This window comes from Epinephelus lanceolatus, chromosome 18 (genome assembly GCF_041903045.1).
Source record: "Epinephelus lanceolatus isolate andai-2023 chromosome 18, ASM4190304v1, whole genome shotgun sequence".
NCBI classification, from domain to species: Eukaryota; Metazoa; Chordata; class Actinopteri; order Perciformes; family Serranidae; genus Epinephelus; species Epinephelus lanceolatus.
Genome location: NC_135751.1, coordinates 25,292,384 through 25,317,039, shown reverse-complemented (window position 1 = coordinate 25,317,039; position 24,656 = coordinate 25,292,384). Strand labels below are relative to the sequence as shown.

At 43.0% G+C, this 24,656-nt stretch overlaps 1 protein-coding gene across 2 annotated transcripts; it reads left to right on the top strand.

Annotated features, from left to right (window-relative positions):
- The first annotated feature begins 12,871 nt into the window (after window positions 1–12,871).
- proza (protein Z, vitamin K-dependent plasma glycoprotein a) lies at window positions 12,872–23,952 on the top strand. Of its 2 annotated transcripts, none has more exons than XM_033643750.2 (9): window positions 12,872–13,056; window positions 16,502–16,640; window positions 18,258–18,409; window positions 18,540–18,564; window positions 18,653–18,766; window positions 18,871–19,005; window positions 20,030–20,145; window positions 20,227–20,344; window positions 22,950–23,952. In XM_033643750.2, exons 2-9 carry the CDS (start codon window positions 16,562–16,564, stop codon window positions 23,483–23,485), a joined length of 1,275 nt encoding a protein of 424 aa, XP_033499641.1. In that variant the 5' UTR covers window positions 12,872–13,056; window positions 16,502–16,561; the 3' UTR covers window positions 23,486–23,952. The 2 variants fall into 2 exon arrangements, with proteins under 2 accessions (XP_033499641.1, XP_078017730.1); XM_078161604.1 differs by having other exon boundaries at window positions 12,918–13,056; window positions 16,505–16,640.
- Window positions 23,953–24,656: the final 704 nt, after the last annotated feature.

The window sequence follows — 24,656 nt, the reverse complement described above, 5'->3', positions numbered from 1 at the left end:
GAAAAATCTAATTTCTGATTCTACAAAGGAAATTTGCGGCGCATTGTGAACACAAGCATAACTGATGCAGGTCTATAAAAATCAAATTAATTAACTTTTCTCCAATGTGATGTGTTTATTCCCCAAACATTTTCAGCTACAGTACATTGCTTTCACCGCCATAATGAAGGAAGCTGAGAACGTTCAGGGAATACACAGCACAATGTAGGAGAGGAGTTGCGGGACCTGTTCATTAATTTGCTCTTGATAGTCTACAGAATGAAAAATAATAATGACAGAGTCCAAAGCAAAGTCATAAAATTGCTTGTTTAGTTTCTCCAGTGGTCAAAAACCCCCGAAACAAAACATTATTCAACTTCTAACGTATCCTTATTTAACTGTTGATATGATATCCTACGAATTAGCTCCCCACAAATGACGTTATGTCCTTTACGTAAAGTTACATAATTAACGTAAATTTATGGAGGTTAGGTTAAGGCAAGTGAAGTTACTGTGGTTAGGTTTAGGATGATGCAGATTTAACCTAAAATGACTCAAAAGCCCCGTTTCCACCAAACACTTAATGGTATGGAACCAAAGTAACCCTTCAGACATGGTACCTAGACCCTAGCGTTCCCACCGCAAACAGTACCCTTAAATGTGGGCGGGGATGATGGAAGTCTGCACCTACTTTATCGTCCACAGAATGAGGCTGCACGCCAACATCTTCAGAACAAAATAAAACAGGCTGCAGTGAGAGTCTCTCTCCATGGGATACTTAAAAATAGCGGGTTTGTGCATTTAGTCCTTCTCAGGCAAGCTCAGGGGTTTAGTGTTGCCATAGCCCACAGGAACGACGCTCCGCAACAGATGAGAATATATGCCGTTCACATTACCTGGCCGAAATTAACATATACAAACGCTTGACGATCCACTCATTGCTAAAAGTGTATGTCATATATAAGCTAAAGTGATGGTCAAAGTTGTAATATGGAATATTTAAGGTGTGTTGATTGATTCAGGTCGTCAGCTCATGCATGGAGTAACATTACAAGTTAACGTTCCACCTTAAAAGTCGCCTGCAGTCGGCCCAGTGAATTACAGGCAGCAAAACATCCTTCATTTTATAGTTACAGTCTGCTAATAAAACTTGCCATGGTATGAACAGTGGTTACATGAGCCTCAAAACCAGCCACAACTCAGCCCTGAGCAGAGTGACCGTCCGCTATTGACCAATCAACAGACTGCAGTGTTCACAGCTCCACCTTTTAGTACCAGATCTGTGTGCTAGGTACCCCAACAGAGGGGGGACCAAACATGGGAACGGTACAGAGCGGTTCCATTGGTACCATCCACAACTTTTCACAGTGGAAATGGAAAAAAAGCATATTGAACTGAACTGAACCATACCATGGTGGTTGGTGGAAACGGGGCTAAAGTTTACATGATTCCGAATTCCCAGTGCAAACGCACCATAACACTGAAGCAGAGGTGTTTGAGCTAAAAGGCAGACCTGCAAGTTATAACTCATAGCACTTGTCTGATACTGGTTATGACACATGGTTCAGAAAAAAAAAAAAAAAACAAACAAACAAAAAAGTATCATGCCTCAAGTACCATGTACTGAGCCTCCACAGTCTGTATGTGAGAGTGTTATACTCCAAGAGCAAATTAAACCAAGAGGGAATTATTTGTTAGCTTATGATCATTTAGCTTATATAAACAGTATTAAACAAAGCTTACAATACTATACAACATAATCATATGGCATGATTTCAATCATTATATTCAGAGTAACTGCATCATTTAATAAAAATCAGAAACACACACAATACTGTAAAAGTGGAATGTCGTCCAGAAAACGTAGAAATTGAGTTACCACTCTAGCAAGAGTTGCAGAAGGTAATGGATCACCATATGCATCTAGATTCTCCTCCAGCAGCTCCAGGGTGCAAACCACAGGAGAGCCAGGGGCAGCTTGGCTCCTCTTAATAAGTCATGAGCTCCCCTGAAAACATGATTTGTGGAATTTGAGGGGGGTATCTAAAATATTGACAATATGCTATTCCTTGCCATGCATTTCTTTCTGTTCATCATCATGGATCATGTGTAAAATAAGTCTATTAGTGATGTATGGTTCATGCATGACAGTGATCCATCACTAATTCACTTTAATACAGATACTGGCATACATACTAATGTTGCCATTACACCACAGACTGTACACTCAAAGTGCATTGGTGCAATATTGTTAACTTCACTTACTGTAGCTCAAAGAGCAGGAAAAAAAGGAAATATGGAACTACTAACATTCAGTATGTGCGCTCAATCGCCATCATTCATTTCTTTGTTTTGTGGTTAGCATAGATATGTCAAAAAGAAAACAAGGAAGCTTAAACAGATCCTCTTATGCGCTTTTTCAGGTTTATACTGTATTTAAGATTTCTACTATAATATCTTTACATGTTATTTTCCCTATACTCTATATTTACATATATCTATATCTCCCTATACTATTTTTGAGAGTATATTCGTACATTCGTGCCTGTCAGTTTAAGCCCCCCTCCCAAAAAAGCCCAGTGTGCTCTGACTGGTCTGCGTTTCCAGGTCCTTGTATTTTGGCATCTGTGCACCGTCATTGCAACCGGGGAATGACTGTAACAGGAAACAGCGACACTCCTTACAATGACATCCCCAATAAATGCTTCTAAACACGTTTCAACAGGAATATGGTCAACATCAGCGACCAAGATTATATGTTTCCCTGATGTTAGCATTCATCCATCCATCTTCATCAACTTTTTCGTGGCCAGGTCGCATCATTAGGCCAAGCAAAGCACCCCAGATGTCCCTCTCTCCAGCAACACTTGCCAGCTCCTCCTGAGGGACCCCAAGGTGTTCCCAGGCCAGATGAGATATGTAATCCCTCCAGTATACTCTGGGTCTGCCCCGGGGCCTCCTACCAGTTACACGTGCCTGGAACACCTCTAACGCCTCCAGTGAAAATGTAGTGTAAAAATAAATAAAGTCCAATTGTCTGTCCTGTTTATTGCTTGGGCACTGTTATTTACGTGACAACACCTGAACATAACACACACAGACACACATTGGCGGTTTGTTTCTACCTCTCTCCTCGCTGGAAGTCTCAGACCTCCAGCCGCCCGCCTCAGCCTTGATTAAACGCTGAAAATAAAATAAAAGAGGGAGACAGGTTTTTCCTATTTTATCTTATTTTGTTTTATGTCTCCCTCTCCTCTCGCTGGAAGCGTTGGACCTCCCGCCTCCCACTCCCGTCTCAAACACGGAGGTCTCCCTCTCCGCTGAGCACGCCCGTAAATACCCTGTAACCGTAACAACTGTGTGACACAAACTCAGTGCTTTGGTCATTAAATAATGTCGGGCTCGGTTCGGGTTCAGACAGAAATATGCGGCCCGTGCCGCACTCACACACACACACACACACACACACACACACACACACACAAACACACGGAAAACCGGACATTATCATCAGTTTATGAAACCCCCCCGGACGCCCCGGACAGGACGTGAAAAGTGGACATGTCCGGGCAAAAGAGGACGTTTGGTCAGCCTACTCTAAATTCCCCGTAGGTGTGAATGTGAGTGTGAATGGTTGTCTGTCTCTATGTGTCAGCCCTGTGATAGTCGGGTGACCTGTCCAGGGTGTACCCCGCCTCTTGCCCAATGTCAACTGGGATAGGCTCCAGCCCCCCACGACCCATAACTGGATAAGTGGTTGTGGAAAATTAATGAATGAATGAACAATACTATCGTGGTTAACTTCTAGATACCATTGCTGTAGCTTCCAAACTATATCATACCACCATCTCCACATCCAAACAACCTAGCTTGCTAGCAACCCACACAATTCTCTGTCGATCTCCCTCTCGCCAGATACCAACTTATTCAGGTTTTTGTAGTGAAATAAGGAGGTATCCTGTGGGTAATACCTCATGTAAACCGTGTGACTCAGCTGATCCTCTTCCATTGCTGCCCTTCCAACGCGAGCGACAGAATAAAAGTAGAGATGGATCGTCCGACAAAAGTTCATTGCGCTGTGTTGCTCACAGGCAGTTAGGACAGCCCATAAGACAACCGTGCAATCAAACTGATTTAGTCGCTGACACTAGCTAGCGTTGAATTAGGAAACAGGGGCATGAGATGCAGTGGTTGAACAAAGCCATGATCTGCATTAACAAACATTCCAACAGGAAATACACTTGAATCCAAACTGTGCCCTGCTTGAGTTGGCCGTATTGTATCATAGTGATGTTTGGTTCTGATACCCATGTGGAAGTTTGACGTGGCCATTAGCTGATTATTATCAGATGTGTTGACACAAAGCAAGTAGGCCTACATGCTTGCAGCTCTATGTTTGCAACAAGACTCACAGTGTCAGTCCTCTCTTTGACACACACAAACACTACTGTACCACCCCCCTTTTAGGAGATGCTTTATGTGCAGAAATTAGACATCACGTCCATTTAGGGAGCTGTCAGCTGTGTCTCTGCTCTCTCTGTGCCTCTTCAGCACAATCAAGGCCTACACCACCTCTCCACCGGTCTGAGGAAACACAACCACACTCTGTTCTGCTCTGCTGTCTAAGTGAGATACAGTGTATTATTTAAAAGGTACCGCATGTGGCTGCGACAAGGACCCGAGGGCAGACGAGATTAAAGAGTTTTACACAGAGAAAAAGAGACGAAAAGAGGTTTTTGTGGAAGAAAACTCATGAGTCACAACGCAGGAGATCACAGAAGAGGATCAGGACCGTCTTAAAACCTGCTTGGAGCTTCAATTATGACATCTTGAGCCTCCTCCACACTACAGATGGAGGGCACCGTATGAAAGGAAGAATTAATTACAGAAACAGCCAAATAATGGCTGACCTGTTTCTGCCGAATGCCACTTGAATCAGATGAAGGGAAGTGAGGGAACAGTGTGAAGGAGTGAGGGTAGGTGAGAGCCGTCTGAAGGAGCAATCACGTGCCCTTAATTCTTTTCTCCTTCATGTGAACAAATGAGCTGTGGGGGACGCAGGGAGGGCAGCGCCACGATTAAGTGTTAAATAAAATATGGCCAGCTGACATGAATTGATCACGGAGAAATGTGGGACAAGGGAAGGTGATTCTTCAAGAGTAGCTAGCGTAGCTGTGAAAGACCCCCACAGGGGTAGTGCCTGCCTGCTCTCCAGTACTTAATACAACATCATCATTGGTCCTTGTCACACAAACTTGATTACAGGCAATCTTCTGGCGCTTTCATATAGGCATGATTGTGTTGTGTGTGTGGGTTGTTGTTTGCTTTTGGATTCAGTACAGGACAACAGATACTGTACATGTGTGAGGGTATTTTTGATGTGTAACTATAATGTGGTTTTGCAAACGAGGGCAGGTGGTGGTTGTTATGTACTGTTGGTTATGTAGTGTTATCACACCTCCACCTGACACCCTTACCTCCTGCAGTAATGTGAAAGAGGTTACTGGTGGGAAAGGTCTGTGCAGGTCATTAGCACATCTGTGTGTGTCTGAGTGGCTGTGTGTGTGTGTGTGTGTGCGTGTTATTAACCCATTACATCATCATTACACACATTGTCTGGGGACCTCACACTGTCACATCCTCACTGAGCTGTACAAGGTGCCATGTCATAATTCCGACATCCCATTATTCCGAAAATTACCCATTGTTCCGAAATCTCAATGTTTCGACATCCCATTGGTTCGACCATATTAAACCCATTGTTCCGAAGTCCCGTTGTTCCGAAATCTCAATGTTTCGACATCCCATTGGTTCGACCATATTAAACCCATTGTTCCGAAGTCCCGTTGTTCCGAAATCTCAATGTTGCAATGCAAAAAGCTGAAAAGGCAAGCAGCAAGGGAAAACAGCAAGAGACCGTGTTGTTTACTGTTGCCATGACGACAACGGTCACCCTGTTTTGAGGAAGTAGAAACGATGTTGAAAGTTATAATTTTAACCCAAACCATGATCTTTTCCTAACCTTAACCAAGTAGTTCTTGTGCCTAAACCTAACCAGACCTTAACCATGAAACAGTTATTTTGTAACAATGAAAAATGAGATTTCGGAACAACGGGACTTCGTAACAATGGGTTTAATATGGTCGGAACAATGAGATGTCGAAACACTGAGATTTCGGAACAATGGGTCATTTTCGGAACAATGGGATGTCGGAATAATGGGATGTCGGAATTATGAGCGGACCCCCTGTACAATCACATGTGGACAAGCACAAACGTGCAAAATCAGACTCGTGTTATTGCCTCAAACGCCACAGAAATATTTGTCGTTCTGTATGTTGACATTTATAGTTAGTTACTAAGCAGAACAAAGCTGATCCATGTGGATTTGAAAATGTGTACTCACATGGTTTGAGGTTTGTGATGCTTCCATACGTGATTTGCTAAATATCTGGATGTAACACAGTAAAATTGACAACATATAGACCCTTTTAGGGCCGACATTACAATGATGTAATTTTGTCACAAACTTAAATTTAATCGCGTACCAGCTACCACTACTCGTCAACAAAAAAAAAACAAAACACAACTATGGTTAAATGCGATAAAATGAAAGGACTGGGCGGAGGCGATCATCAAAATGCTCACATAGGCTACCATATCAGGTTAGGGGAAAAAGCATGTGCTGTTGAAGGGATGAATGACGTTATTATCATGTGCACCTCATCAGAAACTGGGGAAGTATTAAGAGGAATATTGGATCTCTCCATAACGCTAACTTTTTAGCGCCATAGCTAAAGAGCTTAGATAGCAAAACAAACTGGAAGAAACCGTTCAAGTCTTTTATAATATTGGCATAGTAATCAACCACAAAGCCAAGTATCCCACAGTCTAGTCAGATCATCCATCCACTGAGTGAGAACATACGGGTTGGCCAGTCTGGTCACATTAGTCAGTGTTTAGTTTTTTAAGTAAAACTTTTTCAAGTAAAACTCAAGTAAAAAAGTGAGAGACCTGACACGGTGTGTTCATAAATTAAGTCTGACGATCTACAGTACACTAAACGGAGAGTTATATTTCTATGGGAGAGTATCTATGTTTCCAGGGTTCTATGTTCCCCACTTAACCCTGCAAAAAAGGTTCTATGTTCCCCGCTTACACAAAAAGGGTTCTATGTTTCCCGCTTGGTTGAGCGGGCAACATAGAACCCTTTTTGTGTAAGCGGGGAACATTGAACCCGGGAAACATAGAACCCTGGAAACATAGGGATGACCCCAGACAGCTAGAGTGCCCAGAGAGTGCGCTCCGCCACTCCAACAGTGCGGCACTGTGGATAACTGAACGGTAAATTCAGACAGCACTCTGAAATTACGAACAGTGTGTTCTACAAGTGTGCTCTGGCACTTAAAATGAGTCTTTCTGGATGCACTACTTGTATCATCTTCCTCCATTGTCTAAAACAAGCCAACAGAACTTGCTAGCTAGCGCTGGCTAATGTCTGTGGAGATTTGTTTTGCCTCCAGCTAAGCCCCACCCACCCAAAAATGTCAAACTGTTTACTAACAGTAAAAGGGTCTACAGAGGAACAACATAGACTGTATTTAAAGCTGGATAACATGACAGCTCTTTATGAGTGAAGCCAAAACATCTTGATCGCCCCCTGGTGGCTGGCTGCAGTATAGGTCATAAAGCCTGCCCCCTCCATGTTAGTGAATGGGACATCAGCAAAACTAAAAACTCAAAGTACAAACACTCAAATAGAGTAGACTGAAGGACTGAATGACATTACAGTGTTGGGGAGTAACTGGGTCCATGTAATTAGTTACATGTAATTACATTACAAAAAAATGCACTTGTAGTCAGTTACAGTTACTGAGAAAAAATATGTAATATGTATATATTGTCATGACCAACAGTGACTTACAGTCTTTAAAACTTGGGTCTAACACTCACACAGTCAACTAAACAGAGAAACCAAGAAATAAATCAACAATACAAACAAATGAAACACCACTAATAATGACAATAACACACACAAGAAGCACAAAAAGGAAGAAAAAACTCCTGCAAACAAACAAACCAACAAACTGAAAAGAACCCCAAAACTCAACAACCTCAGCAAAAGAAAGACAAAGAAAGAAAACACACACTGTTCGTATCCTCACAGGGAAACCAGTCACACTCCCAGTGTCCTAATGGCCTGTTTCACCACTCTGCTAAAGCGTTGACAAAGCCGCAGAGCAGAATCAGTGGCGGTACAAAAACCAAACAAACAAAAACAATGAAAGTAAAACCACTCAATGTTAAAAACAAGGACAGGAGCATAGAGTGTGGACACCGAGAGACAACAGCACAGACCACATAAAGGTGTGGAGACACAGCAAGGAAGTGGAGGCCTGGAGTATAGAACAGGCCACCACCTTGATGCACAGCCTGGCAAACAATTACCAGAAAGCACAGACACAGCTTCTCTGCAACAGCAGGAGGGTGAGAGCCACCAGACCGTGCCTCGCTCACTCCACAAACACCAAAACTGCATAAGCAAAGGCTTGTGGCAGACAGTATCACTCCGTATTTACTATCGGAGGACGAGCTGGCTCTGCTTACAATTGGTTGGAACCCAAACACAAAGAGACACAGCATCTGAACCAGCCACGCCGAACTGCAGACCATGCCACTGACCAAGGCTATTAAATAAAGACAATGTCCCATCACTGAGGTACAACACATGCACACTTAAACCTGGTCTGCACGGAAGACTCAATAGCTGGTACGCTATCATAGAACATGGGGATGATTTGATTCCTTGAGGCGCACACGGCTGGCGTTGGGTCATGCTTTACGCAAAATAAAATTTGAGTTATAATCACCATACATGACGGCACGGTGGTGCAGTGGTTAGCAATATCGCCTCACAGCAAGGGTTCCTGGTTCGAGCCGGGGGTGGGAGGTTCGAACCTTAGGGAGGGGAGCCCCTCTGTGCGGAGCTTGCATGTTCCCCGTGTCAGCGTGGGTTCTCTCCAGGTACTCCAGCTTCCTCCCACCATCCAAAAACATGCAGGCTAGGTCAATTGGTGACTCTGAATTGCCCGTAGGTGTGAGAGCACCTGAGCAGACACCATTCATTTCTAGCACTCCAACATCGCAGCTCCAGTTACATTGCACATGTGTCATTACCGCATAGCTCCCATGGCATCATAGACCTTGTCCCAGTTTTCATTTAATAGCCTTGCCACTGACATGGAAGCCAGGTAGGAAATGCTCATCCAAGTAGTGGGCACCACCTGCCTGATACAGCACTCACCAGCGCCGCCCAGTAATTAGGGCTCCGGGGAATCACCCCATGCAGCCTGAGGATGATGGGCAGAAAAAAACAGAAGAGAGAGCCCACTCTGCCACACTAACATCTGCTAATTAGCACAAAACACAAAATACATCTAAGGCTGATGTGATTAGTTTGAGTATCTGGTCATACATTTGACCTGACGATGGCGCTGGATGAAAAGTCAGGGGATCAACAAAGTTAATACAATTCATTATCTGGGGATCGTCAATGTCTGCACAAAATCTAATGGAAATTCCTCCTATAGTTGCTGAGATATTTCAGTAGAAAAAGAAGGGATGAAAAGCAGAGGAGGATGTAATAAGATACAAGGAGAATAATCAAGATTCCAACATGCAGGGAGTCCCAGGGATTTCGTCTCTTGCCTGTATCCATCACAAAGTTGTCAAGAAGCAGGTGACATTAATTATAAATGGCCTCTGTGATGGCTGTTTGTTTAGCGCGTCTGTTAAATTGGACCCTGGATTTGAAGAGGAATGGGTCAGTGAGGTCACACGTGAGCGCAGCGTCACTCTTTCTTTCCTGCTCCAGAGCTGGCACTCAAAGAATAATGAGAGGAGTGGGAAGACATAGGAGCAAGGGAGAGAGAGAGAAAGTGAGTGAGAGAGACAATACAAGAGGGGCATGTTGAATAAAACATAACGGAGAGAAAGAGATGGATGACTGGGGGAGATATGCACTCCAGTGTATGCAAACACGATGCATGCTCCCGTACTCTACACATATCGTTGCACATGTATTAACACGTGAGTCTGCTCAACAGCAACTTTTGGTTTTCACCTCAGACCACGATCACCAGGGAAATTACCAACATCTTAATCATTTACACATCTAGCTGCAGCTCTGCCTGTCAGGACAGGCTCTCCTTCCACTCTCCCCACCCCTGGGTGAGTCTCCCTGGACTGGGCAGTCCAGCTCCTGCCCCTGTCCAGCACCAGGGACCAGCTGGTCTGAGCAGGCTCTTATAATACCTCCGTTATTAGACTTGGGAAATGGAGACATTTAACACGGCTGCAGCTGAGACTAAAGCCCCACGGCTCTGTCTGCAAATTACATTGCTCTCACAAACAGTCCCATTGAAATAAGGCCACTGAGGAGGGACTTTGCGTTTTGAAAGCATAGCCCTGATGGCCTAGTTTCAGCAGCTCTTATCATTGTGTGTTTGATCATCGCTGTACAAGAATCGCACATCACAAAGTTTGACATCAAAAATGCAACAGCTCTAAAGGCTCATAACTCCTCCTGAGCGAACTAAACGTTTTTATAAATCTTCCAGCTTTTATTTTTTCATTGTAGATATGTATCTGTAAGACTGTTCTTCAATGTGCCAAAAACTTCACAGCCTCTCTGCCCTCAGTTTCTCAACAGTTTCCATCTAATCCTTCTGTCCTCTTTGATTTTCACTTGTCTGCTTTAGCTGATTTGTGTAGAGCCTCATTCTGGTCGTTGGCTGTTTGCTGTTGTCTAGACTCGTGTGTTTGTTTGCAGTTAAGCCTCTCCTATTGATCACAGCAGATAGCATCCCATTTTGTTTGATCAAGTGTGCACGTCGGAGGAGTCCCTGATTCTGATCACACTGCTGAGGAAAACAGCAGTGATAGCCCTAAACCTTTGTGTTTTTTAAATGCATGTGTGCATATGCCTAAGTGTGTCATCTGTACATGCACAAATATATGAACATGCTAAACCCAGGCTAAAAATTAATTAATTACTTTTTTGCCTATTATGTTGATAAAAGTCATGAGCAGTCCAACCAAAGAGTGTCTTTTCCTTATCAGATTGTTCCATTAGACAGATTTATAGAGCCTGAAAATATCCAGGGAAAAAATAGGCCAATGTATGTATATTTCAATTTACTATGTATTATTTTAGAGGTCCAGTGTGTAGGATTTAGTGGCGAGGTTGGAGAACTTCTCCCATTTGTGAAGCATGTAGGAGAACTACAGTGGAAAACCCAAATGGCCCTATCTAGAGCCAGAGTTTTTTGTCTGTTCTGGGCTCTTGTAGAACAAAATGGTGGACTCTGTGGCAGAGGACCGGCTCTGTATGTAGATCAGGCCCCCAAGAAGTGCAAAAAGACTCTTTCCCATTGAATTACTTTGGGAATGAGACTTTTTTGAGTGTCATATCCCCCACAAAATAGCTTGTTTTACTAACAGGATTTGATCCATTTTGTCTAATAACATTTGGAAAGTGTAGCAGACTTGCAAGATTAAATCTTTTTTTTAAAACCATCCAAGTTAGCTAAGCGCTAAACTGGAAGTAATGGAAGTATCTAGTACACTTGCTCTATGGGCCCAGTGATATGGAAGCAGTGCTGATAATCTGGGTAATTTCATATTGCGGAAACAGAGCTTTTTTGGCTTCATGTCAGGTCCATAGGAAATGTGCCAGGCTTTGAAGCTAATATCTACAGTGGCCAAAGAGCGTAATTACATATTCCTGTTCTGTCACCTGATGCCCTGCGGCCTGAAAAGACTTTTTCCCATTAACTTACAAGGCAGAAGAGATGTCTGTAAATCAGTAGATACATTTTTCTTCCACTATCAGGATTTGATCCATTCTGTCCGATAAAATTTGGAAAGTCTACAAGAGTTGCTTGACTGAATTATTTTATCCCTATTATTAGTTATTCATCCATTCATTCATTTTGCGTAACCGCTTATCCTGTTGGGGTTGTGGGGGGGCTGGAGCCTATCCCAGCTGACATTGGGTGAGAGGCAGAGTACACCCTGGACAGGCTGCCAGACTATCACAGGGCTGACACATAGAGACAGACAACCATTCACACTCACATTCACACCTATGGGGAATTGAATAGTCACCAATTAACTTCACCTGCATATTTTTGGACTGTGGGAGGAAGCTGGAGTACCCAGAGAAAACCCACACTGACATGGGGAGAGCATGCAAACTCCACACAGAGGGGCTCCCCCACCCAGGTTTGAAACCCCTGTCTTGCTGTGAGGTGACAACGCTAACCACTGCAGCACCGTGACGCCCCCTATTCAGGTTAGCGGCAAGTTAGCCAAAAGTAGTCGACAGCAGATCAGTCAGGTAATTTCATACATGACAGTTGAACCATTTTGGTTTCATGTGGCACTGAGCAACTTTCATAGGAATAAACGCTGTACCCATGTCTGTACGGTAAAAAACTAACAAACAAGAAACATGATTTTTCAGGTAAATGAATGAAAACATAGTTGTGAATATTCTGTACCATGTTTGCCAATAGATGCCCCTAAATCCTAGATAGTAAGTTAGTTATTTTATTGACACAAACAAATAAAATATTTGGATCCAAACAATAAACAAACAAACAAACAAAATCATATATAAGATAAACCCATTAGTAAAACACTAAAAGGTAATACAACTGACAACACAGAGGCCTGCTGGTGCTCAAGTACCACAAGACACACATGTAACATGACATCTGTCTTGCAGGCTCTTAGTATCAAAGTGAAAGTGTCCCTATCTTGCACACAGGTCGTGCAGGGAACCCACTGTACTGCACAATCAGCCAGCTCTGTCTTACACCGCCCTCCAGTGGCTGCTCTCTGTCATTACACTCACCATCGGCAGTAAACAGCGAGCAGGCTTCTTGGATGTGGTCATCATCCGTTATTCGGGATCAATAGGCCCGATCCGTGCAGGAGGCTGCGGTGTGTTTTAGGACCAGCGAGCAGCGACAGGGACCAGACCGGGCCGGTACCGTGATCCAGTCCGGGACGGTAGGTACCGAGCATCACTGCTGTCAATGTTGCTGTTTGGCACCGTTACGCAGAAACATGTAGGACCCGCCCTGAAAACAGACGGGTATGTCAAAATGGTATTCTTGCACATGTAATATTGCAGCAGCAGCTTGTAGAGAAGCAGAGTCCGGACTGTTTGTGCAGAACAGAATATGTCTTACACTTAGTCTGGCACCTGCTTTTGTTTTATAACATCACATGAGCTAAATGCTATCAGGCTGCTAAGAAGCTACGCACACACAAAGCGCAGGTTCTCAGATAAACACACTGTACCCTGCTGAGCTGACTGTCAGAGCTGTAAACGTGAATTATATCATTTAAAACGCATTCAGTGTTTGTTTACAATGTGTAAACAGATAATAAGGCCGAACCAACATGGCAGCAGCACAACAATGACTCAGTCAGGATAAAACAGCATGAGGTCATTTACTGGAGCTTCATTAATTATTAAACATGCAAACAAAACATGAGAATAAGACGGGTTTAGTCGCATTTACAACATTGTACAGTATTAGATTTCTTCAGGAGAGGAAGGTTTGATTTGAGTTTACAAAAAATCTCATGCTTAATAATCAAACTGAATTATTGATGTGCATAGTCATGTTACTACAGTAAACATACAAGCTCTGCATTTTATATGAGTGTATCACATGATCATGTAGCAACAGCTAAAACATGGCTGCATGCATGTTTTTAAAAATATCCTGAGCTGACAATGACCTCCTGAGACCCTGCGTCCTCATATCCTCCTGAGACCCGACTTTTTGTTTGGTATTTATTTCTCCTAGCTATTTGGGATCAGTAGGACCCGATAAGTATATAAAACTAAACATTGTCAATGATAATTAAGTCCCAATGTCCTCAAACAATACAACAATAAAGTCGCAATGTGTTGCCATATCAAACTACAAAAAATATTAATCATAAACAAGTTCCAATCATAAAGTGTGATCAGGTTTTGGACCTTGTCCACTTTTGTGTCGGGATCAGCTGCAAACTGACTTGGCAGAGATGGCTGCCATCTTGTTTTTTTGGATTAGTGTATTGTGCTCTTACTACCACTAGATGGCATAAAGAAAAGTGTCCATGAACGAGGACAACAGGTCTGAGTTAAGTAGAATGACGTATATGGTCAAGTAAACTCACCCTGTGTCCTCTCAGGAGGTTATGACGACATCACATTTTGGGTTTACATGACCTCATACTTCATTCTGCTTAACTCAGACCTGTTGTCCTCGTTTGTGGACGCTTTTTGTGCCACCCAGTGGTAGCAAGAGCACAGTACACTAATCCATGTAAAAACAAGATGGCAGCCATCTCTGCCAAGTCAGTGTGCAGCTGATCCCGACACAAAAGTGGACAAAACCTGATCAGATTTTCCGGTTGAAACTTCCATCCATCCATTTTCTAACCGCTTATCCTCTTGAGGGTCGCGGGGGGGCTGGAGCCTATCCCAGCTGACATTGGGTAAGTAAGTAAGTAAGTAAATAAATTTTATTTATATAGCACTTCTCACAGAGAGGACTCACAAAGTGCTTCACAAGATAAAATACAAAAAATACAACAACAGAAACAATGCAAAATACACAAAAACAAATAAGTAAAGTGCAGTGAAATACAGAGATGATACAATGGACAATTAATGGAACGCAAGCCTAAACAGATGTGTTTTTAACTGCTTTTTAAAAATGTCCATGGAAGAGGCCGCTCTCAGCTCATGAGGTAGTGCATTCCACCATTTTGGTGCAATCACCTTTCGTCTTTAATCTTGTGTGAGGGACAGTAAGTAGGTGGCCTTCAGCGGACCACAGTGACCTGACAGGACAGTGAAAGGACACCAGGTCTGTCAAGTATGCAGGTGCTTGACCATGGAGGGCTCTGTAAATGATGGTTAAAATCTTGTGCTGGATCCTGAAATTAACAGGGAGCCAGTGTAAGGATGCCAGGACTGGAGTGATGTGAGTCAACTTCTGAGATCTGGACAGAAGCCTGGCGGCAGCGTTCTGGACTAGTTGGAGGCGGTCTAATGAAGTTTTACTGAGACAGGTGAAAAGAGAATTACAGTAATCTAGACGTGAGGAAATAAAAGCATGGATGATCATTTCTAGCTCGGAATAAGTTAACATGGATCTGAGTTTGGAAATGTTTTTGAGGTAGAAAAAGCGGGAGCGAGTGACAGTCTTGATGTGGTCATCGAAGAGCATGGCCTGATCAAATGTGACCCCAAGGTTTCTCAACTTGGGGCGCACATTTGCACTGAGGGACCCTAAGCAGCTGGCCACTGCTGAGGCGTCAGGTACAATAATTAAAATCTCAGTTTTAGCTGTATTCAACTGAAGGAAGTTAGTAGCCATCCAGTCCTTAATTACATTCATAAAATCGTACAGTGAGTCAATTCCATCGGTCCTATCAGGCTTAAAAGAAAAATATAACTGGAGGTCATCTGCATACATATGGTATGAGATACCTTCAAAATTGCTGATAACATCTCTGAGAGGGAGCATGTATAGCGTAAAGAGGATAGGCCCAAGCACTGAACCTTGGGGCACCCCACAAGAAAGGGGGGTAAACTCTGATTTATGAGGGCCAACAGCCACAGAAAAGGATCGATCAGACAGATAGGATTTAAACCAATGGAGGGCGGTCCCTGAGATGCGTACCCTGTCCCTCAGCCTGTCTAAAAGGATGTGGTGATCAACAGTGTCAAAGGCTGCACTGAGATCAAGCAGAACCAGGATAGTGGATTTACCGGCATCAGAGGCCATCATGATGTCACTGGAGACCCTGAGAAGAGCAGTTTCTGTGGAATGTAACTGACGATAACCGGACTGAAATTTATCTAAGATATTGTAAGTGTTCAACGCTGTCACTAACTGGTTTGCAACTGCTTTTTCTAGAATCTTAGATACAAAGGGCAACTTGGAAATGGGCCGGTAGTTACTAAGAACAGCGGGGGGGGTCCAGATTGGGCTTTTTGAGAAGCGGCTGAACAACCACTTGCTTGAAATGGGACGGGACACGACCAGAAACCAGTGAGCTATTGATTATGGAGAGCAGAGATGGACCAATAATCAATAACCAAAGATCTCAAACAGCTAGGAGAAATTAAAAATGCACACCAAACAAAAGTTCAAGTCTCAGGAGGATAATTATAAGATTTCCTCCTTCAATCCATGATTAGTTTTGACTGATTCATTTGCCCCACTGTTTCTCCAGCATTATTGTCTTATCTGATGAATGCAGTCATCTATCGTTTATTAATGACTAGAGCATATTTGTGAGCGCTATAGATGCTGCCATCATCTTCCAGTAAAACATTAATGAACCCTGGGCGGTGCCAATGCTACAGTGAGCTTCTACATCTCATTGTCTCTTTCTGATTTTCCCGTGCATCCTGTCTTTAACCTGCTCATCTTGTTTGCAGGAGAACACACTGTTCCCCACTGCACCAATAACTCAACTCAGCTCGGGCGTCGGTGTCACCATGAACTCCTGGACCACATCTGCTGCTCTGCTGTGTCTGCTGGCGTGGGCCGCGGCAGCCGTTCAGACCCCCGAGTCAGGTGAGAACCAGATGGGTCTGTAGAGGTCGACGATGGTGTAGTCTGAGCTCTAGAGACACAAAAGAGAAATGAGGAATTAAAAGGAGGTCAAGCTGATTACATGACATGACAGAGTCTCTTTGCTGTTTTAAAGACCTTCAGGGTGGTGGCGTTATCAAATAGGAGCTTTATTCTCAGCGGATGAGATGCTGCACATCTGGGTTAGTTTAGTTCTGTTCATTGGTTGCACATTTGCTTGTTTCTGCCCAGTTTAAAGGTACAACCTGTTCTTAGGTAGCATCTTCAAGATGTTTATACTTAAGATTCTGTTAAAGTATGTCTGAAACCTTAGTATGAATCCAGTCGTATAAGACTTGTGCACTATTTCTAGTAACATATTATGGTATGCAAAAACCCGGAGCACTGTGCCTGCATACTGTACATGTCCCACAATGCAATGTGGCAGACAACAATGTTCATGACAGACAATGGAGGACAGCGACATAGACAACTCAGTAATTTCTATAACGCCACAATTTCAGTGTAAATATAAGATTTCACTTTGCTAGGTGTGATGTATTTTTAAGTTATTTTAAAACTGCAGACAGATTTGAGGTGGGCTCGGGTTACCATGGTTACGTGTCCCCAACCAGCAAGGACGCTCTCAGGAAGTGACGTGGGAATTACAGCTCAATGCGTCTGAAAAAATACATGCTACTCTTTATTTCCACAAAAGAATGAACGATATTTAATCTGCCTGATATTCTCTCGATTTATTTTTTGGTTTATGAAATGATTTAGTTAACAATGAAAAAAAAAAACAGATAAAGCATCAAATAATCACATTTGAAAGCAGAAACTAAAAAACATTCAGCATTCTTACTTGACAATGACCTGAAGAGTGAGACAGCGATTCTGGAGAACAATTGTTGACAAAGTTCCGGAAGTTCAGCAAGTTAGCACGCGATTTACCTCTCTGTTCCCACTACCACTGTTTTTATACATCCAAGGCCTTTCCCCTGTCCTGTGCATGAGCATGAGCATGAACGCTTCTGTTGGTGTTGGAATAGTGTCGTGTAGCTTGGTTCGAGCCACTTTGTTTGTTTCCCATTTACAGAAAAAGGCAGTGTATGAACATCAGAGTTTATTCAGCGCACACACAGAACAGACAGCGAGCTGTTTGTGAGGAGATATTAGCCAAATTTGACAAAAAGTATTGTATTTGAATTGCTGACAGCACCTTTAAAGGAGCAGTGTGTAGGTTTTAGTGCCATCTAGTGGTGAGGATTGTAGATTACAACCAGCTGAAACCTCTCCCATGAGCCAAGTGTAAATTCCCGGTCAGGATTCCTTCAGTGTTTATTGTTAGGGAGGTTTTAACCAGGATCCAAATTATCCGCAGAGGTGTAGATACAAACAAAAACACAAAGATTTTTTTTATTTTCGGGTCATTTTACACTTAAGAAAACATACACTTTACAGTTGATTATTTTTCTGGCAATTAATAGCTACTATATGTCACTATTTTAGAATCTCTTAAAAACTGGTATTGCTAATGACACAAGATCTGCACAGCTTCAAGTCTTGAACAGGTAAAGGTCAGTCATGAGCCAGCTGAGACATTAACTGTTCCTCCAGTGTTCCTGGACAAGCAGCGGGCGAGCTCGGTGATCGCCCGTCAGAAGAGGAACGTTGGCGGCGGTAACCCTCCCAGCCTGGAGCAGGTTTGCATGGAGAAAGTGTGCAACTACGAGGAGGCTAGAAAGATCTTCCAGGACTCGTACCGCACTGTGAGTTACTCCCTCCTCTGTGCCTCTTTGTTTTGTCTTGATCTCAGCCTGCATTTTGTCATGAATGCACTGTGTGAATGACCTCATGCAGCTTCAACTGTTCACTTATCATGCATATTTTCTCCCGCAGGATATTTTCTGGTCTGTCTACATTGGTAAGTGCTGCATTAAAGTGCTTTTCCATCACTGCACAGTCATTAGCAGTACAATTGATCTTCTCACAGACTTACTGTTTGTGTTTAGATGGAGACCAGTGTGCAGAGAAACCCTGCAAGAATGGAGCCATGTGTTCGGACAGCGTGGGAGGCTACGACTGCGTCTGCAAGTCGGGTTTCTCAGGGGTCCACTGTGAAAAAGGTGAGGAGGAGGCATCCGCAAGTTGTGCGTGATGGCCAACATTAATCCACTTGTTATTTGGCATGTGAGTGCTGCAACCTTACCCCTGTGTGTCCACGGTGCAGATGAGACTCTGTGCACGCTGGAAAAGAACAAAGGCTGCTCCCAGTTCTGTAAACCAGGCTACACGTCCTACGAGTGCTCCTGCGCCCACGGATGGAAGCTCAGCAACACGGACAGGGAAAAGTGTTTGCCTGCAGGTACGTCTGTTTCCAGTGTTTGAATCCAGCTGGAATTAAAATGCATTTCAAGTTATTCATTGTCATGAGCACAACAATTACCAAGAAGCAGTCATTGGAAATCTCAGGTTAAATATGCAAATATGCATAAAAAGAAAATCAAGAAAAAATGAGACTCTAAGGCAGAAGATAAATGATAAGGTATATGAGATATAAAATAAAATAGTTGTGGTACACAGGTGTACAGTAATTGCAAAATGAAATCAAATCCTTGCACGTACATCAGCGCTGACTGTCTCACTGAGCCAGACAACAGCCTGCGACGCAACACAAAAGCCACAGAATTTGATCAACAACCCACATTAGCATTCCTGCTAAAATCTCCTTCTTCTCCAACTTAGAAACATAAAGTCCTGCATCTCAGCTTAAAATGGATTTTTGTACATCACTGCACCTTGGCAGGTTGACACTGCAGTTTGAGGTAGTATCTAGATTAGGTTATAGTTAGGCGTAGCAGAGGTATCTGTCAAGTTAACCATCTCAGTAGACAGTGGGTTGGGCTTAGAGTTAAAGGGACAGTTCAACCCGAAATCAAAAATACATACCGTTTCTCTTACCTGTAGTGCTTTCTATCAGTCTAGATAGTTTTTGTTTGAGTTGCTGAGTGTTGGCGATATCAGCCATAGAGATACCTGCCTTCTCTCAAATATAATGGAACTAGATGGCACTCAGCTTGTGGTGCCTAAAGCGCCCCAAATAATACATTTAAAATACTCAACAGCAATGTCTCTTTCCAGAAATCATGACCTGGTTACTCAAGATAATCCACAGACCTTGTTGTGAGCAGTTTCATGTGGGAACTGTTTCACTGTCTATGTGTTTTCTCCTCACCTAAATCTGAACCGATCCTTAGCTAGCCCCAACCCTTTTTTTTCCTCTTTTAATAATAAAAAACTTCTAACAGTACATTGCAAAAAAAGATGACTAGATGTGATTTCAGCAGGAGAAATAATGTTTTGAAAACCATCTACCTTTCTTCCCTCAGTCACGTACCCCTGTGGTAAGGTGCACACTCTGAGTCGGTGGGATGACAGACTGTCCAGCAATGTTCGCAGCAACTTTGAAGGACTTACCTGTTCTTCTTTGGAGTGTCCCTGGCAGGTAGGAACACTCAAACTATGAGAGATCACAGGTCACGATAAACCAGAGTCTTACGGCTGCTCGCCATTGTGTTGTTCTCAGGCTCTTCTGAAGAGCACAGAGTCCGAAGGTTACTGTAGCGGCGTCATTCTGAAGGAGAACCTGGTCCTGACTTCAGCTCAGTGTGCCAACAAATACAACTCCTTCCAGGTGGCTGTCGGTAAGTAGACAAAACACATAACCATTCCGTCACTACTGTTACTGCTAGAAATATTCTATACTGCTAATAAATGAAGCAACATTTAATGCTGCAACAGTTATATACAAACAAAAATCAACTGAAATAGGACATCGCACAGTATGAAATAACACCCATCATCCCCAAACAAATTTCACTTAAAAATGCCAAATATCTTCAAAAAAGGGCTGTACCCTACAAAATACATACAATGCCATTTTTTTTAATTCAGAAAACTGTATACAATGTGGAGATTATACATGTCAAAGTTCATCTCTTCTGTTTCTGAGCTCCGAAATATTTTGGACTGAGCTGCACTGAAACCAAATCACAGTAGATGTTTTAAAAACATAACTTAAATATTTGTATAATGAATTATTTCAAAAAACACTGTTAATGCCTCTTTTAAGCATAAACACAGCACAGGTTAAGAGAAAGGCTATTCTACTACACTGTTTTTGAATGTTAAATGCTATGAAAGTCAGAGACGTCAGTGACAAATGATCACAGTTTACAAAAGGTCCACATGTCAATCCTGCATCTAACAATTATTTCTACCAATTAAGATGCTGATTATTTTCTCAAATTAATCCATTAATTGCCATAAAATGTCAGAAAATAGTGAAAAATGCATGTTGTAATTTCGTAGAGCTTAATTTGATGTCTTTAAAGGAGCAGTTTGTAAGATTTAGGGAGATTTAGGCCCAATCCCAATACCCCCCCTTGTCCACTACCCCTTAGCCATTAGCCCTACCCCTAGCCCTTGCCCACTACCCCTTGGCCCTCGAAATGAAGCAACAAGGGGTAGGGGTTGAAATCTTTCCCTAGGAATTGGCACACCACTCATTACGTCACCGCGTCGGTTATGTTCACGCATACGTAACTATTTTAAACAGGAAGCTGCGAGCCATCTACATTTACAACCAGTATCTACAATGGAGTCTCTGGTTGAGTTCATCCTACCTATCGCATTTGCTGTATTCATCATGCTTCGTTTGATGAACGACAGACGACAGGGGACTTCTGATAGCTTGCTAGGTAGTTAACCAGCTAACATTACGAGGCAGCATCGTTATACTAGCTGGCGTGTTATCGTAATGTGAAAAATCTGACAACTTTGCAGAACAGGACAGATGACAGATGCCAGATAGTGCGAACAAGCTAGCTAGCTAGCTAACAAGCAACCTGATGACAGTAACATTAGCTGTGTATGAACTTTTTTCCCCGTCTCTTGCTCGGTGGTAGCCATGGCGACGTCTACCCCTCGCTGGCAAGTCAGCATCTGAAATCCCTCGCTCCGAAGGGCTAGTTTCATACCCACTACCCCTCGTTATGCCCCCTACCCCTATACGCAAAAAGGAATTGGGACACCACTACCCCTCGCGGGAACGCGCAAATGTAGGGATAGGGGCAAGGGGTAGGGCTAAGGGGGGGTATTGGAACAAGCCCTTAGTGGTGTCTAATGGTGAGGGTTGCAGATTTCAACCATCTGAAACTTCTCCAGATTATATAATCCCTTCGGTGACCTTCTTCCTCTCCAAAACAAATAGAACAGGTGATTCAAACTAGTAAAACCACGTTACAAATAAGTGTTTCTTCTATGCTGTTCGGCTTGTCATCGACAGGCTGTACGTCTAGGGCCTGCTATGTGTGCTCACCCTTGTTCTCTTATATCTTAATATTTGCTCACCTTTTCAAACACTGAATTAAGCAGTGTCACGTTACAAATCATTGTTTCTTTGACGCTGTTTGGCATTTCAGAGCCAGGCCGTTTGCCTAGCACCTGCTAATGTGTGCTCATTTTTTTTTCTCTGATAACCTAAGATTCAAACGTTCAGAGGGTTTTTACAGTGAGCCAAATTATCCGCAGAGGTCTCTTCCTCTCCAAAACTAGTGGACCCCGTAATTTAAACTGGTAAAAGAACCCTAACCCTAACCACCATGTCTAATCCTAACCAATTCAACCAAGGACGGCAATGAGTACTAGCCAATCGAAGGGAGTGAAGAGCAGGGCATTCCTTCGCTATCCTAGGATTTGTAAATTTGCATCGCAGAGCAGCTTCTAACTAAGGTGACCAACACGTAAATGCGAAAAGCTGTCTAGAGCCAGTGTTTGGTTTGTCTGTTCTGGGCTACTACAGAAACTAGATCTCGATAAACAAGGGCCAGCTCCCTACGTAGATATAAACGGCTCATTCTAATGTAACAAAAAAAAACAAACAATTCTTATTTTCAGGTGATTAGACACCAAATAAAACATACTCACTATATTTCACTTCTGCCCATATATCCTCCTAAGTCCTACACAGTGGACCTTTACATGTCTTGTTTTGCCCAATCATCAGTCCAAAATCAGAAAATATTCAGTTTCTACAGACAAGCTTTAAATGTTCACATTAAGAAGCTGCAGCCAGAAAATGTTCAGCATTATTGCCCAGAGATTACTGAAATGACTACTCGACTATCAAAATAGTTGTCAATTAACTTGTTGTTCAACCAGTCATTGCAGCGCAACATGTCAGCATGTGTGCATGAGCTTGAGCAATGCCATCATCCCAAATGTCTTGTCTTACCTGCACCTCCTCAGGCAAGCGCACCATCAGCCATGACCCTGGAGAGCAGGTGCTGTACGTGAAACTAGTTCACATCCACCCGCGCTACGTGTCAGGTAGCCCAGAAAATGACCTGGCTGTGATTGAGCTCCGTGATCGCATCAGGTTTATGAAGGATGTGGTTGCTGCCTGTGTGCCAGAAAGAGACTTTGCGGAGAGCATCCTGATGAACGGAGAGTTCCCGGCCATTGTCACCGGCTGGAAAGAATCAAATCCGGCAGCTGCTTTCCAGGGCCAGCTAAAGCTTAACCAACTGGCGTACAACCGCCTGCCACAGTGTCTGGAGACTCACCCCAACCTGATGACCAATAAAATGGGCTGCACTACTCCCCGGACCAACGCTGACTGCACCATGAGCTCCGGCAGCCCCTTACTCACCCTGTACAGGGAGGTGTTCTTCCTTACTGGGGTGGTCAGCCAGCCTCCAGGGGCTGACTGCAACAAAGGGTACATCTTCCAGAAAGTGTCTCGCCACCTCGGCTGGCTGCGGTCTCTCATGGGTTCACGTTAGGCAGGGTAGTCAGGGAGAACATGGAGGTTATTAGTAATGGAAAATATATTATAATGCAGGTACTTAAAGCAGGGAATCAGATGAACATTTTCATCAAGCATATCTAGCTCAACCTTTGTTTCATCCTCTGTCTTTTAACAATATCCATCTCTTATAGGAACAACTATACCAACCATATAGTCACAGTCAAGGATTCCTATCTGTCTCTGTGGACTTCCTTATTTATCCACAAGATGGCGCTCTGTTAACATAAACAGAGACGCACTTCATGTACGAGTCTGCCAACCAGAGGGTCAGAGGCAGCAAGAAGTACAATGAATTATTCAGCATGTGTTTTGTGATGTGGACATACCTTTTAATAACCTATATGTGATGATATTTTAGGTGACTACTGTACTGATTGACATGCACCTTGTAACACTCCAGGTATTCACTGTTCTATGAATGTAATAAATCCTAACAACACACCTGATGTCTGCTCTGTCATTGAGAGTATATGTACTAGTTCTTAAAGATTGAACATTTGGAAATACTATTGGATATAATGAGCACATGTCACAGTAGATATACTGTAAGTAGATGCATCGTAGACGTTTTTAAGGGGGTCATCAGACGTAAAAACATGGACACTAGCGGACAGGAACAACAATAGGCAATAAATAAACATCAACAAAACAATCTAAAACCACTGAAAACAATATTTGACTAGACGTAACGCCTCATAGTTGTATCCCTCCGCCTACCAGCCAAGTTACAGTTCATATCCTTGTCTGTCCAGACTCATATGTAGCCATGACAGTTCACAGTGCTTCAAACATGGATGTTGCAGAAAGAAGCCACATATTCCAAAACATGGATGCCTTACACACATCTTTACCCCGGCAGCCCAGAAAATCTGTGGTATCTGCATGGCTTTGAAAAATGGCCAGAAAAGCGTTTTGGAGAATGTTATGATGTCACAGTGAAGTTGACCTTTGACCTTTTGGATATAAAATGTTGTTTTGTCATAATTAGCGTATGGATTTGTAAATTCTGGCCAAAAGCATGTTTTGTGAGCAGGGTTGGGAAAATTATTCTTGACATGTAATAGGTTACCGATTACTAGCTCCACTGTTGCAACACATTACATTCAGTAACTTTTCTGTGGGGTGTAAATCAAAAGTTTTATCAG

Coding starts and splice junctions, on each gene's coding strand:
- proza (XM_033643750.2), top strand. CDS start 16,562: ATGAACTCCTGGACCACATCTGCTGCTCTGCTGTGTCTGCTGGCGTGG. Junction 18,767..18,870: donor AGGGGTCCACTGTGAAAAAG/GTGAGGAGGAGG, acceptor TCCACGGTGCAG/ATGAGACTCTGTGCACGCTG. Junction 20,345..22,949: donor CTCCTTCCAGGTGGCTGTCG/GTAAGTAGACAA, acceptor GCACCTCCTCAG/GCAAGCGCACCATCAGCCAT.